This window comes from Mustela erminea, chromosome 10 (genome assembly GCF_009829155.1).
Source record: "Mustela erminea isolate mMusErm1 chromosome 10, mMusErm1.Pri, whole genome shotgun sequence".
Classification (NCBI taxonomy): Eukaryota; Metazoa; Chordata; class Mammalia; order Carnivora; family Mustelidae; genus Mustela; species Mustela erminea.
The window spans coordinates 79,721,788-79,741,571 of NC_045623.1; the positions used below are offsets into that span (position 1 = coordinate 79,721,788).

At 40.8% G+C, this 19,784-nt stretch overlaps 1 protein-coding gene across 1 annotated transcript in view; it reads right to left on the reverse strand.

The window, feature by feature from the left end:
• The window catches only part of MACF1 (microtubule actin crosslinking factor 1), a 339,095-nt gene that overhangs the window by 118,170 nt on the left and 201,141 nt on the right, over positions 1–19,784 (reverse strand). The window contains 5 exon segments of the mRNA XM_032302100.1: positions 11,390–11,525; positions 14,638–14,726; positions 15,042–15,194; positions 17,224–17,322; positions 17,529–17,636. Of these exon segments, the coding sequence (XP_032157991.1) occupies positions 11,390–11,525; positions 14,638–14,726; positions 15,042–15,194; positions 17,224–17,322; positions 17,529–17,636 (585 nt within the window).

The window sequence follows — 19,784 nt, forward strand, 5'->3', positions numbered from 1 at the left end:
TACAACTTGCTACCTCTTTGAGAGTGTCAGTATGCTTTATATAATGTGATACAAAATAAGTCAAGTAGAAGAACAACTCTTCCTGGGCTCTTAGGAAGCTCAGTCAGTTAAGCATCTGACTTCAGCTCAGGTCATGATCTCAGGGTCCTGGGATCAAGCCCCGCATTGGGCTCCAATTCTGCATTGGGCTCCATACTCAATAGGCAGTCTGCTTCTCCCTCTCCTTCTGTCCCTCTCCCTGCTCATGCATGTGCACTCTCTGTTCAAATGAATAAAATCTTAAAAAACAAAAACAAAAACAAAAAATAAAACCTCAAAAAAACCAAAAGAATGACTCTTCCCTCCAAATTCCAATAGGGCAGAAGGAAAAAATAGAAAAACACCTTAACCCAGCCATCTACAATATTCTGATCCTCAGCAATGTAGCCAGAAATATGCTGTGGGAAAGTTGGTGGTTCTGGATATGATCCTCACCTGCTTTTCAGCTGCCCTCCCAAGGCCACACTCTGGATACTGAGAGAACTTAACCTCTACAGCCTGTCCTCATTGTGACTTCAATCTTGTGACAAGGACTGAAGAAAAAGGGCTCCTCTTCCTTCCTCTCAAGCTGTCTCATTTTATGTCCTCAGGAATTCAGATCATCCAATATCATTTCTTCTCTCCCCTAACTTCAAGTTCTCCTTTTCTATTGGTTCCTCCTCGTCAGCCCCCAAATCCACTCAAAACATTCTTCTTTCAATGCATCTCCTCCAGCTAGTGTCCTACCTCTCTCCTCACCTGCACCACCAAGCCTTCTGGAAAGAATGATTTACATTAATAGCTCCCCCTTCCAACCTCCCATTTGTTCTTTTTTTTTAAAGATTTTACTTATTTATTTGACAGAGAGAGATCACAAGTAGGCAGAGAGGCAGGCAGAGAGAGAAAGAGGAGGAAACAGGCTCCCTGCTGAGCAGAGAGCCCGAGGTGGGACTCGATCCCAGGACCCTGAGACCATGACCTGAGCCGAAGGCAGTGGCTTAACCCACTGAGCCACCCAGGCGCCCCCCATTTGTTCTAACTGCAACCTCGTTTATGTCCTATGACTCCACTGAAACTATTCTTATTAAGGTTATCAATGACTCTGGGCACTAAATCCCCCTTTTAGTCCTCACTTGGTCTCCCTACTGTATTTACTCCTGCCACAACTCCTTGTTGAGTCTCTTCTGCTTTGGTTTCTGTGAGACCAGTGTTTCCTGATGTTCTTTAGAGATCTCCATTTCTTTAAATCTATTTTTTTTAAAGCCCCTTAAATAATGGTATTTTCTTTTCCTTTCTTTTTTAAAAATAATTTTTAAAAAGATTTTTATTTATTCATTTGAGAGAGAGAGACAATGACAGGACAAGGAGGGGGAGAGGCAGAGGAAGAGGGAGAAGCAGACCCCCGATGAGCTGGGAGCTGGGAGCCCGACATGGGGCTCGATCATGACCTGAGCTGAAGGTAGATGCTTAATCATCTGAGTCACCTAGGCGCCCCGGTAATTTTTTTTTTTAAAGTAGATCCATGCTGAGCCCAATACAGGGCTTGAACTCCCGACCCTGAGATCCAGATCTGAGCTGAGATCAAGAATCAGATTGCTTAACTGACTAAGCCACCCAGGTGTCCCTGAACAAGTTTTTCTTCCTCAATACTCTCTATTCCCTTCAAAGCTGGTGGGCCTGCAGGAAGTCTCTGGGAACCCACCTTGGCCTGACACAACAGGTCCTGTAGCTCTGTCAGGTTTAGGTCCAGAGGTTGAATCTGTTTGGTCCTCATTTCAATGTCACGTAATAGAGAGAGATAGGATACCAGCTTCTCATCATGTTCCAGACAGAGCTGCCGGTTAAATACATTCTGTGGAGCCAAAAGAAAACTCATTCAGATCAGACTTTCACCTTTAAGTCTGCTTTTAAAAGCAGGCTGGGTCTTACTGATAGACAAATAGAAATTTTTACCACACATAGGGTGGGATGAACTAAAACACATTATGTGTCTATGTTGTCTCAAATCAATAGACAAAAAAGTGATTTTATTAACTTCCTTAGGGAGGAGAGGCTCATAGTTATCAATCCATGAATATCATTTTAGCAAAACCTCCTAAAGCTATTTCGACCATAGGTACCATCACTCTGGTATTTCAACTTGAACCCTTGCAAAATTTCAGAAAGACATTCTGCCTAATTTTCTAACAACTCTGTAACAAACAGATGATGGTACACTAAGTTATACCTTAGAGAATCATCTAGTCCCCTGAAACTGTATATATGCACAAAATTGTATATATGTAAACTCAGTACCCAGTCAAGAGCTTTAGCATTAAACTAATTATATCCAAAATATATATACAAACACACCACAGGAAAACTTACTTTAGCTGTTCTGGAGGGCTCTGGGTTTACACCTTCATTTCCCCTTCCCCCAGCTGTAGTAATGAAGGGTGTCTGTTCACCACCAGGGCTTTCTTTGAGCTTTTCCTGTGATGTCTTCTCATCCATCTTCACTGTAGGGTATGGGAGTGGCACTGGCTTTTCTTCACTGGTCTCTGGAATAGTGGGACTAATGGTGGCATCCTGTTGCTCTGCCCTCTCTTTTTGAGACACATCTTTGAACAGTTTCTCTGGAAGAAGGGATGCTAAGACTGTGGAAACACCCTGAGTTACCATGCCTTCAAAAGATGCTGCTTCTACACCTGTATCTATAGGGTTTGACATTTCTAGAAATTTCTCTCCAGTCATTTCCCAAGTTGTTATTATTTTAGATGTGAGAATTCCACAAATTTCACTATCACTTTTGCTGTCCTGATGATGATAGTCCTTGCTGTGTGAGAATTCCAGATAACTGGCTTCTTTGGAGTCTACTGTGGAAGCTGTAGATTTTTCTAATTTAAGAGTTCTTGTTGAGTCAAAAGGTACTTCCTGGTATGATCTTTCTTTATATTCATTAGAAGAGCAAATCAGATCTTTGGTTTCTTTGGTCTTAAAAGTAATCCAGGAGTCTTGATAAGAGTTGGTCTCCAGTCTGATGTCTCCTTGGAAAGGTTTGTTTGATTCAGAAATTTGGGATTTGCTTGCAACTTGGGCCTTTCCAACTGATTCCTGGTAGTATAATCCTTCAGGTCTTTGGGTTGTAGAAGAGAATGGTTCACTCTGGGCCACAACAGAAATTTGAGATAAATCTTCTTCTGGTCTTAAGGAGGGGCTTAAATTTTTTCCTTCTTCTTCAGTGACCTGATTAGGTTTGAAGAATGTTAAAACATCCTGATTTACAGAAATTCCTTTGAGTATCATTGGGGAAGAGTTTTCAGTTTTACAAATAATAGAAAATCCCAGCTCTCTACCAGCTTCTTCTCTTCTTTCATTTCTGTTTATTTCCACAGGTGGACTCTCTACATTGGATCCCTGGTCAGTTCTAATGATGGTTTCTTGATTCAGCTTTTCTTCAAAAAGAATTGGCTTGTGTGTTTTGACACTTTCTTCTATAATCATTTCCCTCTTCTCCCTCTTACTTTTCTCCTTGGTATTCATTGGTTTCTGCATAATCTGCTCACTCAGCAATTTGCCTGAAGTTTCATAATCTGATTCTCGTCCTCCTGAAATAATTCTTCCTTGGCTTTCTCTTATTTCTTTAGGATCTTGACCTGATAAAGACTTCTTCATATAAGAAGTAATTTCCATTTTGGCCCCTATGTTTTCTTGCATTTCATTTGTGTTTTTTTCCATGTCATCACTAGCCACCTCTTTGAGATTAAAATCACGAACTTCCAAGTGAGAGACTGTTACTGAACCTTGGCCCAGCAATGTATCTTTATCATCACCAGGAATTATGATACTGACAGATTTTTCAGCTTCTGGAGAAGTACTCCTTTTATCTTGATCCTTGCATTCCAATTCCTTTAATGAAATTTCCCTGCTCTTTTTGGCCTGTCCCCTGGAAGAAACTCTTGTTGTTTTAACCTTTCCTTGTGCAGACTGACTTCTGATCTCAAGTAATTTCTCACCAGCTCCTTTACTATAACTCATTCCAGCAGTCTGATTACAAGCAACTAACATTTCCCTTCTTAGAAATTCCTTCTCTATTTTACATACTTCAACCCCATCTTGCTTTTCAACCTGAGCCCCGTGACTGCAGGACTCTGAAGTATCTATCTGGATCATAGTTGCCAGTTCAGGGCTGATAAATCCTTTCTCAACAGCTTCCTTTAGAGTCACTCTTTGATCATTAAATATGTCAACAATTCCTCCATTTAATACCTGATGAGATGCAATAATTCTTGCCATGTTTTCATCTACTATTTTCTGTTCCAAAGCTGAAGCCAATGTCAGTCTTTTCCCTGTGGCAGTATCTATGATTCCCCCAGTATTTGCCTGAGCTTCCAGAACCTTCAGTGTAGATATAAAGTCCACTTTTCCAAGCTGAGTTGCTTGGGACAATGTAAGCACTCTGTTACTTGCTTCATCTTTAATGTCTGAGAAGGGAATTACTTCTAGATATCTCTGTCCAGATTCAATATCAATCTTACATTTCTTTACTAATTCTGAATAAGGAACAATTCTGTAATTTTCAGGATCTACAATCCCATGGATCATTCCTGAAGACAATATTGCTTTATTATTTAACAGTCCTTCTTTTTCAGCTTCTGCCAAGGTCAATCTCTGGCCAGAAATGAGATCCACAAAGCTTCCAGTCAAAGTCTGAATTTCTTGGATTTCTCTTTTCAAGTCTGGGGTAACAAGATCTAATTTTATGGCTTCAGGAAGGGAAATAGTTTCCTTGGTTTCAGGATGAAAAAACCGACAGAGGCTTAACTTCTCAACTTTTTTGAGTTGCTTGGCTAAATCTTCATCAATGATTCCATGCTCAAAGGCATTATCAACAGAAAGTCTCATCCCAGATATATGGTGAATTATACCTCCATCTACCACCTGCTTAGTCAACAACCTAATAGCCTCCTCTCTCTCCAGAAGTCCTCGGTCAATGGACTGCATGATTGTTAAAGGAGCTTTGTTATCAGGGTCCATAATTCCAGTTGTTTCCATTTGTAAGCTAATAAATGTCTCTCTAACTGTTTTCTCAGCATCTCTGCCTTTGGAAGCTTTCTCCAGATTTATAAGCTCTGTCTGGTCTGCACTGTCCACCAAGCCAAGATTTGAGGCCAAAGTTACTGAAACCTTTTTGCCTCGTTTTAGGTCAACAATTCCACCAGTCACCACCTGGCCCTCTAAAATTCTGGAGGCTGTTTGTGTGTCAAGAAGTCCAGCTGCAACTGCTTCCTTCACGGAGCGGAGTGTGTGGGTACGGGGGTCTAAAACGCCGCTAATAGCTTTGTCTGCCATGAGGACATTATGTAGTAATTTCTCATCCATCAGACCTTCATCAATGACTTCTGCAGTGGTCAAAGACTCGCAGGTCTGAGAGTCAAAGAAGCCCCGAAACATGTTCAGTTTTCCCATAAGTTTCACAGCAGTGTGACTGGGCACAATACCTCGGGCTATTGCTTCATTTAGTAAGAGCTTCTGACCTGTTTGGTTGTGAATGATACCACCATCTAGTAATTGTGCAGATAACTTATTTAAGGTAGCTTCTTGAAGCAATTCTGAAGGATGACTGCATGACAGGGAGGTTTCATGACCACTGTCTTCCACATCTGTCTTGTCTAATGTCACCACACTACCGCCTACAATGTCGTGTCCTTCTGGATTTTGTTTATGGTCATCTCTATCCAAAAATGTTTTATTTAAGCTTTTCTTTTTGTCTAGAATAGTCACGTCATTTTCAGACTTCAGTTCTGATTCTAAATCTAGAGTTTTCTTTACCTGAAATTGTGACTTTCTGCTTTGGGGTTTTATGACGGGCCTTCCAGTTTCACCTGGGATTTCAATTTCAAGTGTGTCTGCTTGTTCTGTCTGACACAGAAAGGAAGTCTTTCTAGGAGTCTGCCCTTCTTCCTTCAGTGTTTCAACAGGAAAAGGATCTTTGCTCACCACCAAGGTCACATCTTCAGCTTCCTCAGTGGGTGCCGTAAGGAGAAATCCCCTGCTAACATTCTCTCTGGTAGCCATTCCTATTAATTCTTCCTTTTTGGTGCCTAACAACTGGCCTTTTAACTCTGATTTGCCTTTATCTAGAACCATCAAAGTACCAACATTTGGATCTCTCACTTTTTGTTCCCCCACAAACAGGTCCCTCTTAGGGTTCTCCATAGTGGAAGCTTCAATTTCTACAGTGGTCATTTTGCCTTTTGCTTCAGTGCAATCACCCTGATTAGGATATTCTTCATTCTGGAAAGGAACCTGGAATTCACATGGCCTCCCATTCAGCCCATCACAGAAAGTTTCTGTGGTTTTGACATTTGCCAATTCTTGTAATTCCTTAGGAGTTTCTAGTCTCTGATGCCCAACTTCAAACACTTCTGGAGGATTTGCTTGATATTCACCTCTTGCTGTCAGTGTCTCCATCAGCTCGTTGTCTAAAAGGAGCAGCCTCTGTCCATCCTGCACATTGATATAGCTGTGAGTCATCAGCTGAAACAACAGCTTCTCACTAGGGCTTACTATGCCCTCAGTTTGACTCTGGCTCTGTGGTAGACCTACTGCTCCAGGATGAATGTTCCATTTGCTTCGTTCTGAAGACTCTGCTAACTGCATGTGGGGCATCACATCAGGTATACAAATTGATTTTAAGTTACTGACAAGATCTTTGTCCAACATACCATCTTCTACTGCTCTTTTCCAGGACCAAACTTCTGTGCTTGCTGGTAGAAACAGAGCTTTAATATGCTGTCGGCCACTAAGGATTTTATGAGCTAATTCAGTAGACACAATACCTTGTTCCAAGGCATCTGTGATTGGGAGGATCTCTCCAGATTCAGGCCACAGCAACCCCATGAATGACCAAAGGGATTCCAGAATCACAAGCGCAATCTTAGCAGCTACTAGATCATTGTTCACTGCTTCATCTATTGTCAGCCTATGTCCAGTGATGGTGTCTATGATGCCTCCTGTCTGAAGCTGCCTTATGAGAAGAGCACAGGCCATATCTTGGTCAATCAGATTATGTCTTACAGCCTCTTCCACAGTAAGTCTGTGTCCTGTTCTTGGATCCACTATGCCACCAGCAAAAAGCTGAGCTTCCAGCAGCCGGACAGTGACCTGTCTGTCTATTAGGCCTTCCTGAACTGCACGGAAAATGCTAACCTTCCGGCCTGACTTCAGGCTCACCATTCCCCCTGCCAACTGCTTGACAGGCAGCAGTTTCAACCCTGAGTCTTGGTGGACAATACATCTCTGCATCAGATCCAGCAAACTGATTTTTTCAGCTGTGTTGGGGTCTATTAAATTCTTGGATGATTTCAGGTAAGACTCTAACACTGAGTGAAGCTTTGGAGAAATGAGGCCTTGGTGAAAAGCCTCCTCTAGGTTAATGCAGCCCTCATTAGGGGGGAGACTGAAACCTCCAGTTGCCAGGTGAGCTTCTAAGACTTTCAGTCCAACTTTCTCACTGATTATTTTCTTGTCAATTGCTTCCACTACAGAAAGAAGGCCTTTGCTCTCAGGAAGCCCACTTATTAAGGACAGAGCGTCCTGTAGTTCTTGAAACTGCTGGTACATCTGGGGATTAATGAGGTTCCTGGCTAGACCTCCCTCCAAAGAGAGCTTTTCGCTGGTCTCAGGGGCAATGAGGCCAGACATGATAACCTGGGATTCCAGGAGCACAAGGCCTGTGTCTTGGTCAATGAGGCCCTTTTGCATGGCTCGGAAGATGGGAAATATCTCCACTGTGCCTAGGTCAATCACCCCAGCAACTGCTCTGCAACCCTAAAAAAAAAAAAAAAAAAAAAAAAAAGAGAAAGAAAACGGAATCAGAGAAGCCCAGCTATTGAAAGGATGCGTTCACAGAACTATAGTATATCAAATTCTGACCACAAGAAAAACCCAGACTGGGATGAGCCCCAATGTGTAAGAAACACTCTAAAGCCCGGCAGCATTAATACTAAGAAGGAATTTGTCTAAACTGTAGAATGTTGACCATGGCCAGAAGTTCACAGATTACTTGATGGATGTAGCATTAAGCATATCTGAGTGACAAGCTCTACAAAATAGCAAGAAGTGGAAGTGAAAGGTCAACTATTTCTAAGACTAAATCACCACAAAGATTCTTTTATAAATATACCAGTTCCCCAGAAGTGAGAAGTCAACTCTACATAGCAAACTTCTCAATGTTGCAACCCATGCAGAAGATTCCTGAAATAGTATTTCGGTGATAATGAGTTGAGCAGGACCAGTTCACAGGATTAGAAGAAATATTCAAGCAAGGCCAGTAGCCACACAATAGGTGTGCATCTCTGTAAACAGCCCAGCATGTAGTACTCAAGCAGCTGTTTTACAATTGGGGCAGTCATTGTCAGTGGCCACTGTTAGTGCCTTCCAAGTCTGTAGCCCTGAGTTAAACTAGTTCTGGGAACTGGAAGAAGCAAGTAAAGCAAGGAACAGACTGGGATCATCACCTCTGGAACTACTAGCAACTTTTCTTCTGGTCCAGGCTATAATGGCTAATATAAGCACCATACTTATAGTTATGACTTGTGGGGCACTTAATATATGTGCTGAGCACTGATACTTTATCCTCAAAACAATCCTATGAAAGGAATTATTTTAGTCTTTAATTTACATATGAGAAAATGAGGCACAGTGAGGTTATTAGGTAACTCACCAAGGTCACAAAACAAGTGAGTTCCAGAATAAAATCAAGGTCTGACTCTAAGTCTAGTGCTATCACATTGCTCCCCGCCATCAGATCCAGAAAAACATGAATGACAGGTCGGCAGAGTTACATTATACACAGGAGTTATGTTCTAAGTCCAGGAAATAAGGCAAATCTTATACATTGCCAAAGTTACCCTTGCATTAAACCCTAAAAACTCCTGGAAGAATTTCTGTTTTGAAGCCTTTTATCACAGAATTATGGTATTCAGAAATTAAATCATTCAAGTATTTTGCCATTTAAAAATCTTTCATTACTCTCAACTTCCTACCTCTTGTTCACATTCATTATTTTCTATAGATGATTTCGTCTGTCCCTCTTAGGTCAGTATGACTTTCTGATCCTTATTTAACTCTTGAACTTAACTCCTGAACTTATTCATAGAAGATGTTGTAGCAACTGCCAATCACTTCCCTACCTCCTAAATAATGCATTTCCTTCTGTCTCAATGAAAGTAAGCTCTGTAAGAGCAGGTACTTTACCCATTCAGTGTCTAGGACCAGTTTCAGCAGTTCAATAAACATTTGCTGAATTAATGAATAAGTTGGTAAATAGTAAGGAAATCCTTAAAATCCTTAAGCTACTTGCTCCTAGATTTTAAAGACATACACTGAGGATTTCAAATTCAATTAGCTGCATGCTCTAAGAGACAGAGAATGGAAGGCAAATGAGGGAACACATTGGTTGACATCCCTAACCCACTGTATTTGTTCAAATAATGAAATAACAATTCATCACACTACTTAAAATATAATGTGTTGTTCCCCATCCCCCTTCTTTGTTCTGACCCAGAAAGCAGTTCAAATTATATATAGCAAATGTTTGTTCACACGAATCTACCAGGTGTCTGTTCTACAGAGATTGAAGGGAAAATCACACCAGCATAACTCTTTGAGATGTATGAATAACTCTTTATATAAAATCCATGTCAAGACAGCTCAGAAGCTGACAAGATGACAGAGGAAAAGATTCTTTTGAGAACTTCTAATTTCTTCTCTGAGGTTCCTCGAGTCTCAAAGATGCTGACATTGAAGAAAGACCTAAAGTCTGGCCAATTGCTAGACAAAGAGAAAAGACTACATGCTGTTCCTTCCAGTATTCTCTTAATTGAAGGACAGGCAGGAAGCACTGAGCTGGGAAATAATCCAGAGAAATCAAGTTCAGTCCTACCAAACATGGGCATTCTGACCTAAACAAGCAGAGCAAGACAGAGGGAGAGGAGGAAGGGAAATGTAAAAGGCTTCTACTTACCAGAGTTGCAGCACGCCTTGGGCAGATAGAGAGAGAGCCTTACGGAGCAGCTCAGCCGCATCGCACACACAGTGTAAGCTTGGGGTTAGCGTCCAGCATGCGACTGTTTTTTGTTTGTTTGGTTTTTTTTTGCAAAAAAGAACCCCAAACAGGTCGTCCTCTTTTCCCTTTTGTGCATTTGTGCTTAAACTCCAAAGGGTTAGTGAAACTTGTAAGCAAGGATGTCAGTTAATCAGAACAATACTTCACATGAAACACACGAACAGTAACAGGGGACACATCATGCTCAATGTAGTGGTGCTTGGCAGCTTGGCTTTCTTTCTGTTCTCCCCTTTTTTAACCTTTCAAAATGAGAACTGGGTGTTCTCAGCAAGCAATTGTTAAAACTTTTCACATACTCCCTTATATGGTGAAGCAATAAGCCATTGGAAGTGGGCTACCTTACACAGAGAACGCTAAACCAGCACATTCTTTCTGAAATTTGCTCCCAAATAAATCATAGCTGGTTCTGTCTTGTGGTCTTTACAACTCTAGCTCCTGATGCACCAATTTCATATCCAAGGACCAGAGTCAAAGCATGTTTTGTTTGAATATCATTTTGAGCATCATCTAGACCAAATTTGATAATCACATGACTTTAAATTTTGATCTGCCCCACATATGTTGGCCATTGCTTCACAACATAGGAAATAAGCAGGCAAACACACATATATATCCCAAAGACACATGTATATAATTTGGTAAGTTTACATATACACACAGGTATCCAGGAAGAACTCAGGACAACCAAGAGGAACTTGACAATTTTGAAATGGCCCAGGAAGTGAACATGAGTGGGAACTGGTAAAGATGTCACATGATGGGATGACCATGGGTAAGGGGAACCAGCGTCTCAGTCAGTACAGCTAATCCACCAGCTTGCTTGGAAGTGAACATTTCTCATTTAGATATGAAAAAAAGTATGGGGGAAGAGGACATGGCTTTTTCTTCCCAATAGTCGGAACTCCTGGCTATCAACTTTTAAGTGACAATGCCATGAAGGAGTAATCTTGCTGCCCTGTGATCAGATATAATATAGGATTTATGTTCTCCTCAACTGTGGTCTGCTACAAAATGGAAGACAACAGAAATAGTGAACCAGGGTCTACAGGGTTGGCCATGAGTGCCTTCTAGTATTCTTGACTGACCAATACATCATGGAACCCCAGTAAAGAAACACAAGACAAATGGCTGCTATGGTGAAGTTAAAAATTAAGTCACATTGGTCATGGAAAGCTAGTGAACATGATTCTCAAATAGCAAAGCTGTTTTCATACCATTCGAAAGGTACCCTTCCCATTTGGAGAAAGAAACTAAAAGTACCTTTTGTTCTGTCTGCTGGGCCAACTGGCTCTGAAGCTGTTGAAGCTGGTTTGCTGAACCATCACAAAGGTCATGGTAAGCCTTATTCAGAGCATTCAACTGCTCAGATATTTGTTCCTTCTCTTTTTCCGAGAGCCTGGAAGTGGAAGTATTGAAGCTCTTTTAGAGAAAAACCTTTCTCCAAACTTTCCCTTATTACTTCAAAGTCATGTCTTCTCCATCTGGATGGCTTTCTTCTTTGTCTCTGTTAACTACGGATCATCTGGTCACTCTTCCATATTCATCGAGCACGTGGGCATCTAGCTCATATTCCTGTCTATTTCAAATCAAGTCATGATTCTTGGTGATGTCAATGCTCTTGTCACCAAGTGCCTAAAAGCCTATTCTGTAGTCTGAAACCTTCTCAATACAAACAGCCTCCAATCCAAATGGCCTCTACTCCACTTGAACTGCACCCACACATGGCAAACTGGAACCTGCCATCATTTAAAATTATTCTACCTCTGAACTTTAAAACTTCAAGAATCTACTGTTTGATAGTAACTTCTGATTATAACCCTACATTTCCAGTTGTGTTTCTTTACTCTATACCACTTCTCTTTTCAAAATAAAACATTTTAGACAAGAGAAAGTAAATAAACTATCATTTACCCACTACCCAACTTTACCAAATTTTGATATTGTACCAGATTGTACTTCAGATCCTTTTCTTTTCTTTTTTATAAGATTTTAAAAAGAATGAGAGAGAGCGGGGGTGGGGGGGTGGCAGAGGGAAAGAGAGAAGCAGACTCCCTGCTGAGCAAGGAGACCAACATGGGGCTCAATCCCAGAATCCTGGGATCATGATCTGAGCCCAAGGCAGACGCTTAACCAACTGAGCCACCTAAGGTCCCCTAGATGCTTTTCTCTCTTTTTAAAGATTTATTTATTTGAGAGAGAAAAAGAGCGAGGTGGGGGGCAGGGGGAGAAACAGAGAGAATCTCAGGCAGACCCCTTGCTAAGTATGGAGTCAGATGTAGGGCTTAGTCTCATGGCTCTGAGATCATTAGCTGAAATGAAACCAAGAGTTGGACCCTCAACCAACAAAGCCACCCAAGTGCCCCAACTTTGGATCCTTTCCACAGAAATAAGACATTACAGATATATTCAAATTCCAAAGTACATCTGTCACCAACCCCATTCTTTTATCTTTCTCCCTGGAGTTAACCATGATCTTGAATCTAGTGAGTTTTTTAAGTTAGTCACCATACAGTATGACTTTCACAACTTCCTTACCTCCTTCTATATTGTTCTTGAGAATGAATCCTATGATTCATATTACAACTACCTATCAACTTACTGAGATTTCTGAAGCCTTCCTTAATTCCCCCCTTTTTCCTTAATCTGTCAGTCCTCCTCAGGGTCTTCAGTATCTTCTCTCTGGACTTCAGACCCCACAATCCAACATCTCAATCAGGTTCCTGCTATTATCCTTGAACTCTGTCTTTGCTAATCTGATGAAACTCCTGCCCCAGATCAATCAAACCACTGGACTTCTCTGCTCCCGCCTGCAGGTGAAGTATATCATGTATGTATGTGTGTGTGTGTGCGTGCACACACACACACACACCTGGGGGGTAGGGAGGGGAGGGTCCCTATGGAAGAGATCCTACTGGTTGCCAAGTTCTACTGGACCTCAGAGCTTCCTGATAACCCTCTTGGAAGCCCCAATCAATCCTAATTCTCTTGCCCTAACTCAACAGCAAACAACCACTCTGCCTATTTCAAAGAGGAAATGCAGACCACTGGGAATGAATTCTCTCACCTTCTGACTTCACTCCTGACATATTTACCTCCACCCACACTTTGCCTAACCTTCCTTTCCTCAAACTTCAGAGGAAAATTTGTCTTGACTCCAGTCTAGCGTTGTACTTTCCATTCATTGATGAATTTTATCCTTTCCTGCATCTTCTGGGACTTGTCTCCCATTACTTCAATCTCTTTCTCCCTTTTGGTACTTGAGATTCAGTCTATAAACACAGCTAAGTCCCTCTCAACTTTTAAGAAAACAAGTCTTCTTTTGTTGTTGTTTTTTTAAGAGGGCTTGGTGCCCGGGCGCAGAGCCCAGTGAAGGGCTTGAACTCACACCCCTGAGATCAAGACCCAGGCTGAGATCAAGAGTCGGACGATTAACTGACTGAGCCAACCAGGCATCCCCAAATAAGCCTTTCTTGAACACAGACTCTATTTAATTACTTACTCTATTATTTCTGTCCTTCCTATGGCCAGGCTTCTTGAAGGAGTAGTCTAATTGTGCTATCACTACCTTCCTCATCTCATGTGCTCCCTACTCCCAATCATACTCCATCTGACATCATGCCCTAACTTTTCACCAGTCACCAAAAACTCCCAACTTGCCAAATTCAATAAAAATCTCTCAGTCTCAATCTTTCTTGACTTCTGACCACCTTCTTTTTAGAATTCTGTTCTCTGTCGGGTTCTAAGGTATCGCTCATAGTTTTCCCCTCTACTTGTATAAGGCTCTCTTTGCAGGTTGAGGAGCACAGAGAAGCCCTTGAACCCTTAGAAGCTAATTCACTCAAGGTTTCTACTATGCTGATGACTTTAGACTTTCTCATTAATATTAAATTTGCATACTTGGACAACTTTAGTAGAACTATATAAGGTGTAAATTAATGTATTGGGTACTTCCTAATACATTCTAAGTATTTGCACTCTGGCATCTTCTGGGTTCTTCACATTCATAATGTCTAAAACCAAAGCTGCCTTCTCCTTCAATGTGCACCTGCTTTTGGATTCCCTATCCTGGTTAGTGACATTACCATACACTCAGGGGCCTAAGCCAGAAACCTGGAAGTTATAGCTGACAATTTTCACGTCACCAAACACTCTAAGTTCATCATCCTTAGTATCTTTTGAACCTTTGCCCTTCTCCATCCTCATCATTTCTCACCTGTATCATTACAATAGCCCCTTTACTGGTCTCTCAAGCCTCCATTCTGGCCCCAGGTCAATTTGTTCTCTGTAAAACTGTTCTAGAAACCTTCATCAACAAAATCCAGTCATGAATAAGACCCTCCCCATGGCCACCAAGGGAAAATGCAAACATTTTGGCATGAACTACAAGGCTCTTCATAATCTGGCTCTTGCAGCCTTGAACTCTACAGCCGAAAATCTCACCATGACCCTCAGTTTTACTCAGACAGATTCAGTCCCCTAAATGCACCATAAACTCTTTTAATACTCACTTATGACCATGCTTGGCCAAGAAGATCTGCGAAGTTTTAATGGCCTCAGAGACTTGATCCCTCCTGGTTGTCAGCTCCTCTGCCAGAACCTAAGTGATAGAAATAAAGATTACAACTTCAGAAGCCAAGAAATTAAAGAACCCAAATTATTTGAAATAACATTTTAAAAATCCTAGAGAAAAACCTAGCTTAGGTCAGATTACTATTCCCAATGAACTACAGAAAGTTGATTAAGAAGGTAGAAGTAGGAACAGATGACTTCTTAAGTTTCTTAAGTCCTGGGAGTTAACATTTGTTGAGATAATCATTCCTAGAGTGGCCCACATGTGATCTGTTTTATTCCCACCTGATGCGTTATTACATATTGTTCTACCCAACAAGAGATAGACGGACCTTCTACTCACCTGCTGATCTAAAATAGCTTTCTCAATGTCTGTTGATTCTTTGGTCTGGGATGAGGTAGCTTTGCTTTGTGTGTTCCTTGCTAGGGTAGACACCCAGCCCAAAAGTTCTTTAACTTTCTCCACATGTTCCTGCTTTTCCTCTTCTACAACTTTCTAGAATGAGAATTAAAAAATCAGTATCTTAGTCAATGTCTTATTAAACTGGCCTGACTTCTGATTTCCTGAAATAGAGACCTGGAAGTTATCTAAATCAACAGGAAGCTAAAGTAACCCTAAAATAAATATAATTTACCTAACTTAGAGCACTGTTCACAAGTGTCAAACTGTATGATACTAGCAGCTAAATTCATCATATCTAGGTTTGTACCTTTATTTAAAAAAAAAGCATTTTTTAATAAATGAAGGACGTCCAATAATTATTTACTATTTATTTTTTTTATTTATTGATTTTTAGGAACCCTTTACATATAGCACTTTTTAAAAAGATTTTATTTATTTATTCGACAAAGAAAGATCACAAGTAGGCAGAGAGGCAGGCAGAGAGAGAAGCAGGCTCCCTGCTGAGCAAAGAGCCTGATGTGGGGCTCAATCCCAGGACCCTGAGATCATGACCCTAGCTGAAGGCAGCCGCGTAACCCACTGAGCCACCCAGGTGCCCCTTCAAAGAGCATTTTATTTTCATGATTCTTAGATGTCTAGGTAAAGAAGCTGACATCTACAGAAATTAAGTGAGGCAGTTGTTAACACAAATAAATTTTTTGCTAATTCATATAGAAAAAAATTGGTATAAATTAATGTTTCCAATAGCATTTCTTTTATAAAAGTGGGTGAACTTGCAGAAACTTATTTTTCAAAGACAGAAGTTTTTTTAGAATTACAAAAAGGGGCGCCTGGGTGGCTCAGTTGATTAAGCAACTGCCTTCAGCTCAGGTCATGACCCTGGAGTCCCAAGATTGAGTCCCACATTAGGCTCTCTGCTCAGCAGGAAGTCTGCTTCTCCCGCTGACCTTCTCCCCTTCCATGCTCTCTCTCTCACCTAAATAAATAAAATCTTAAAAAAAAAAAAAAAAGAATTACGAAAAGATTAAATACTCATTACAACAAATTTCAAATAATCTGAAATGTATAATGTATCTCTCTTTATTCTTATTTCCCCAGAAATATGGTATATAGCTAATCTTTGAACAGTATGGGTTTGAACTGCTCAGCTCCACCCACACAGGAGGTTTTTCTTTTTTTTTTTTTTTTTTCCAATAAATACAGTACAGTACTGTATATGCATTTTCTCTTCTTCATGATATTCTTAACATCTTTTTTTCTCTAGCTTACTTTATTATAAGAATGTAATATATAATAAACCTATTTCATTGTTTTTAACAGTTTCATAACATTCCATTGTATGGAATTTGTATGTTTCTAATATTTCCCTTTAAAAAATTGTGTTTTATTAGGGATCTTTGCTCACATTTTCTTTCTTCATGCTTATAATATCTCTACAGTGAAGATACTTGAAGGTGGGAGTATTGGACATAATAGAATTAATCCCCATTATTCACAAATACCAGATTTGTGAATTTGTCTACTCATTAGAATTTATTTGTAAACCCCAAATCAATACGTTTTCGCAGTCATTCATTTTGCAGTCATATGCCCAGTGTTCCCAGCTAAGGCAGAACAAGGGGACACTCTACCTTCTTGTTTCAGCTCTTATAGAGTTCTTAACAAGTGTCCTTTTCACTGTCTATTCAGTGGCATATTTTTCACAATTTTTGTTGGTGATTTCACAGCTTAAAATGTACCCAAGCATAAGGCTGAACTGTTTTCTTGTGTTCCTAAGCACAAGAAGGCTGGGATGTGCCTTACAGAGAGAACGTATGTTAAATAAACTTCATTCAGGTGTGAGTTAGAGTGCTCTTGGCCTGAATCAACAGAATCTATTAAATATAACAAGATTATGTATTATTTGACAGAAATGTGTGATCAGATGCCTCCAGGAGCCTAATCTTGTATTTCCCTCAAATGCAAGAGTCCACGTTCCCTAACGCAGTGTGCACAGCAGTGTCCCAGAACACGAGTGACGTGAATAAGGAGAATTGGCTGTGTGTGCACTTTGTTTTTTGACAGATGAGACACAGGATTTTTAATTCTATTTTCAAATGATTTAGGACCCAGCTGTCCTCACCTCCTCCTCTTCTAGTCGCCGGAGGGCATCACTGATATATTTTACATGCTGGGTGGTTAAGGTCACCAGTGCTGTGTAGCGAGTCCTTAAGTCCATGAACTATGGTTCAAAAAAACAAACAACAACAACAATTTAGATAAATTATCTGCCAGAAAAGTGTATTTCAATAGTTGAAAATAAAAGAAGGTTTTCATGAAATCACATGCTCCATAGAAAGATGAGCTCTAAATAGAACTGTCAGGGCCCCAACTAACAAATCTTTCCTTAAGGGAAGAGAGCGGCGTGTCTTTTCCCCAGCCTTTCACCTCTTGTGTGATGGCATCTGAGGAGGAAAGCATCCGACGCCGCTTGCCCGAGGATTTCTGCTGTGATTCCACAAAGGCCTTGTATGTCATCAGTTGCAATTCATAGTCCTGGGGAAGGAAGATAGTTCACTATATTTACATAAGGCTTTACAGGTCACATAACTCATACAATAGAATCACAGTATTTCATTGCTGGAAGGGATTTTGGTGATCATTTAAACTAGTGGTTAGCAAACTTTCTCCTTAAAGGGCCACATGGAAACTATTAGGCTGTACGATTTGTCACAGCTGCTCAACTCTGCCATTGTGGGTAAAAGAAGCTGTAGATAATCAGCAAATGAAAGGGTGTGACTGTGTTATGATACAACATCATGTATGGACACTGAAAGTTGAAAGTTCATAGAATTTTCACATGTCATGAAGTATTCGTCTTTCGACTTTTTTTTAAAGCCATTTCTCATGGGCCATGGAAAAATAGGTATGTGGACTCCGTTCAGCCTGTGGGTCACAGTTTGCAGAGTCTTGAGTTTGCAGTTTGTTGTTTGCTGACCATCCTTTTCATCTCATCCACTGGGAAAACGAAGCCCAGAGACAGGAGGTGAGTTTCACTGATTACTCAGTGGGTGAGCAACAGAGTCATCCTAAACCATCGCTCTTCTCCTGTCCCCGTGCTATGCTGACACTCTGTCTGCAACCCTGAGACTGCAGCCCCAGACCAGGCCCTCTTCACATCTCATGTGGAAGGGCACAAGAGCCTCTTACTACTCTCCTACTTTGCTCTCTTCCTAATTTATTTTCTATCCTGCCACCACAATAACTTCTCTAAGACACAAAGATGACCATTTCATTCCTCTGTTTGAGGAATGAAGATCTCAAAGATCTAGAGCAGAGCTTCTCAAATACCAACATGCACACAAATCATTTGGGGATCTTGCTGAAACTGAAATTGTGATTTGGCAGGTGGAAGATTCTGCATTTCTGACAAGCTCCCAGATGATCCTGATGCTCCTGGTTCTAACATCCCACAATGAGGAACAAGAAGAGAAGGTAAAGCAAAAAGAATTAGACATAGCCTTTCACAGACTGGCCTCAACCTCCCCTTCTTCTTTTTCATAGTCTCTGCTTCTTATGTACCATACACCTTCAAGCTATGCCGGCATATTTGCTATTTCCTCATATAATTGTTATATTTCTATTCTTCTGTGCCTTTGATTATGCAGTTCCCTTTGCCTACAATGGCATGATTTCCTTTTTCTACTTAGAAAACTCTAGGCAGAAGGAAAACATACAATGAGTTCCTTAAGTAGCCTATTAAAAAACAGTAATAGTGGGGCACCTGGGTGGCTCAGTTGGTTAAGCGTCTGACTCTTAGTTTCAGCTCAGGTAGTGATCTCGGGGTCATGAGACTGAGCCCTGCGATGGACTCGGTGTTCAGCATGGAGTCTACTTAAGACTCCCTCTCTCTAGGATGCCTGGGTGGCTCAATCAGTTAAGCTCCTCCTGCCTTTGGCTCAGGTCATGATCCCAGGGTCCTGGGATCAAGTCCGACACTGGGCTCCCTATTCAGCAGTTATTAACTAAAGAAATTCACCCATTCAGAAAGTATTGTTGAGCATCTACTATGTACCTGTATTGCTCTGAATGCTGTACATATAGTGGAGAACAAGTTAGAAAAAAACTTGTTTCCTTGGAATTTACATTCTAGTGGGAAGGAACATAATATGTAATAATCTCAGGTCATTTTTATTTAAAGATATTATCAGAGAAATCGGGAGGGGGGACCAGATCATGCAGGGCCTCAAAGGCCATATACAGCTTTAGAATTCTGTTATGAACAGGATATGAAGTCACTGGACAGTTCTGAGCAAAAGAATGACATGATCCAATTTACTTTATTTCAGCTATTATGAGGTGCACATTTCCCCCACATTTTAGCATCTCTAAAACTAGAATATGTCTTACAATCAATGGTATTTGCATAATTGGCAGAGTTTCCTCTTTTCTGGTAGTGTATAAAATGATGTCTGAGGTTCAGTGACAGGCAATATGTTCTAAAACGGTAAGTCTGGCTACTATGTGGGAAAATAGCCTGTGGGACAAGGGTAACAGCAAGAGATCAGCTCAGAGGTATTAGAACAGTCTAAGGAAGATTCCTTACTTAGGTGGAAAGCAGGGAAATGGGGGCAGGTGGGTGTGTAACAAAAGATAGATTAAGGACATATTGGAAGATGAAGCCAAATGGTTCACAGACCCAAC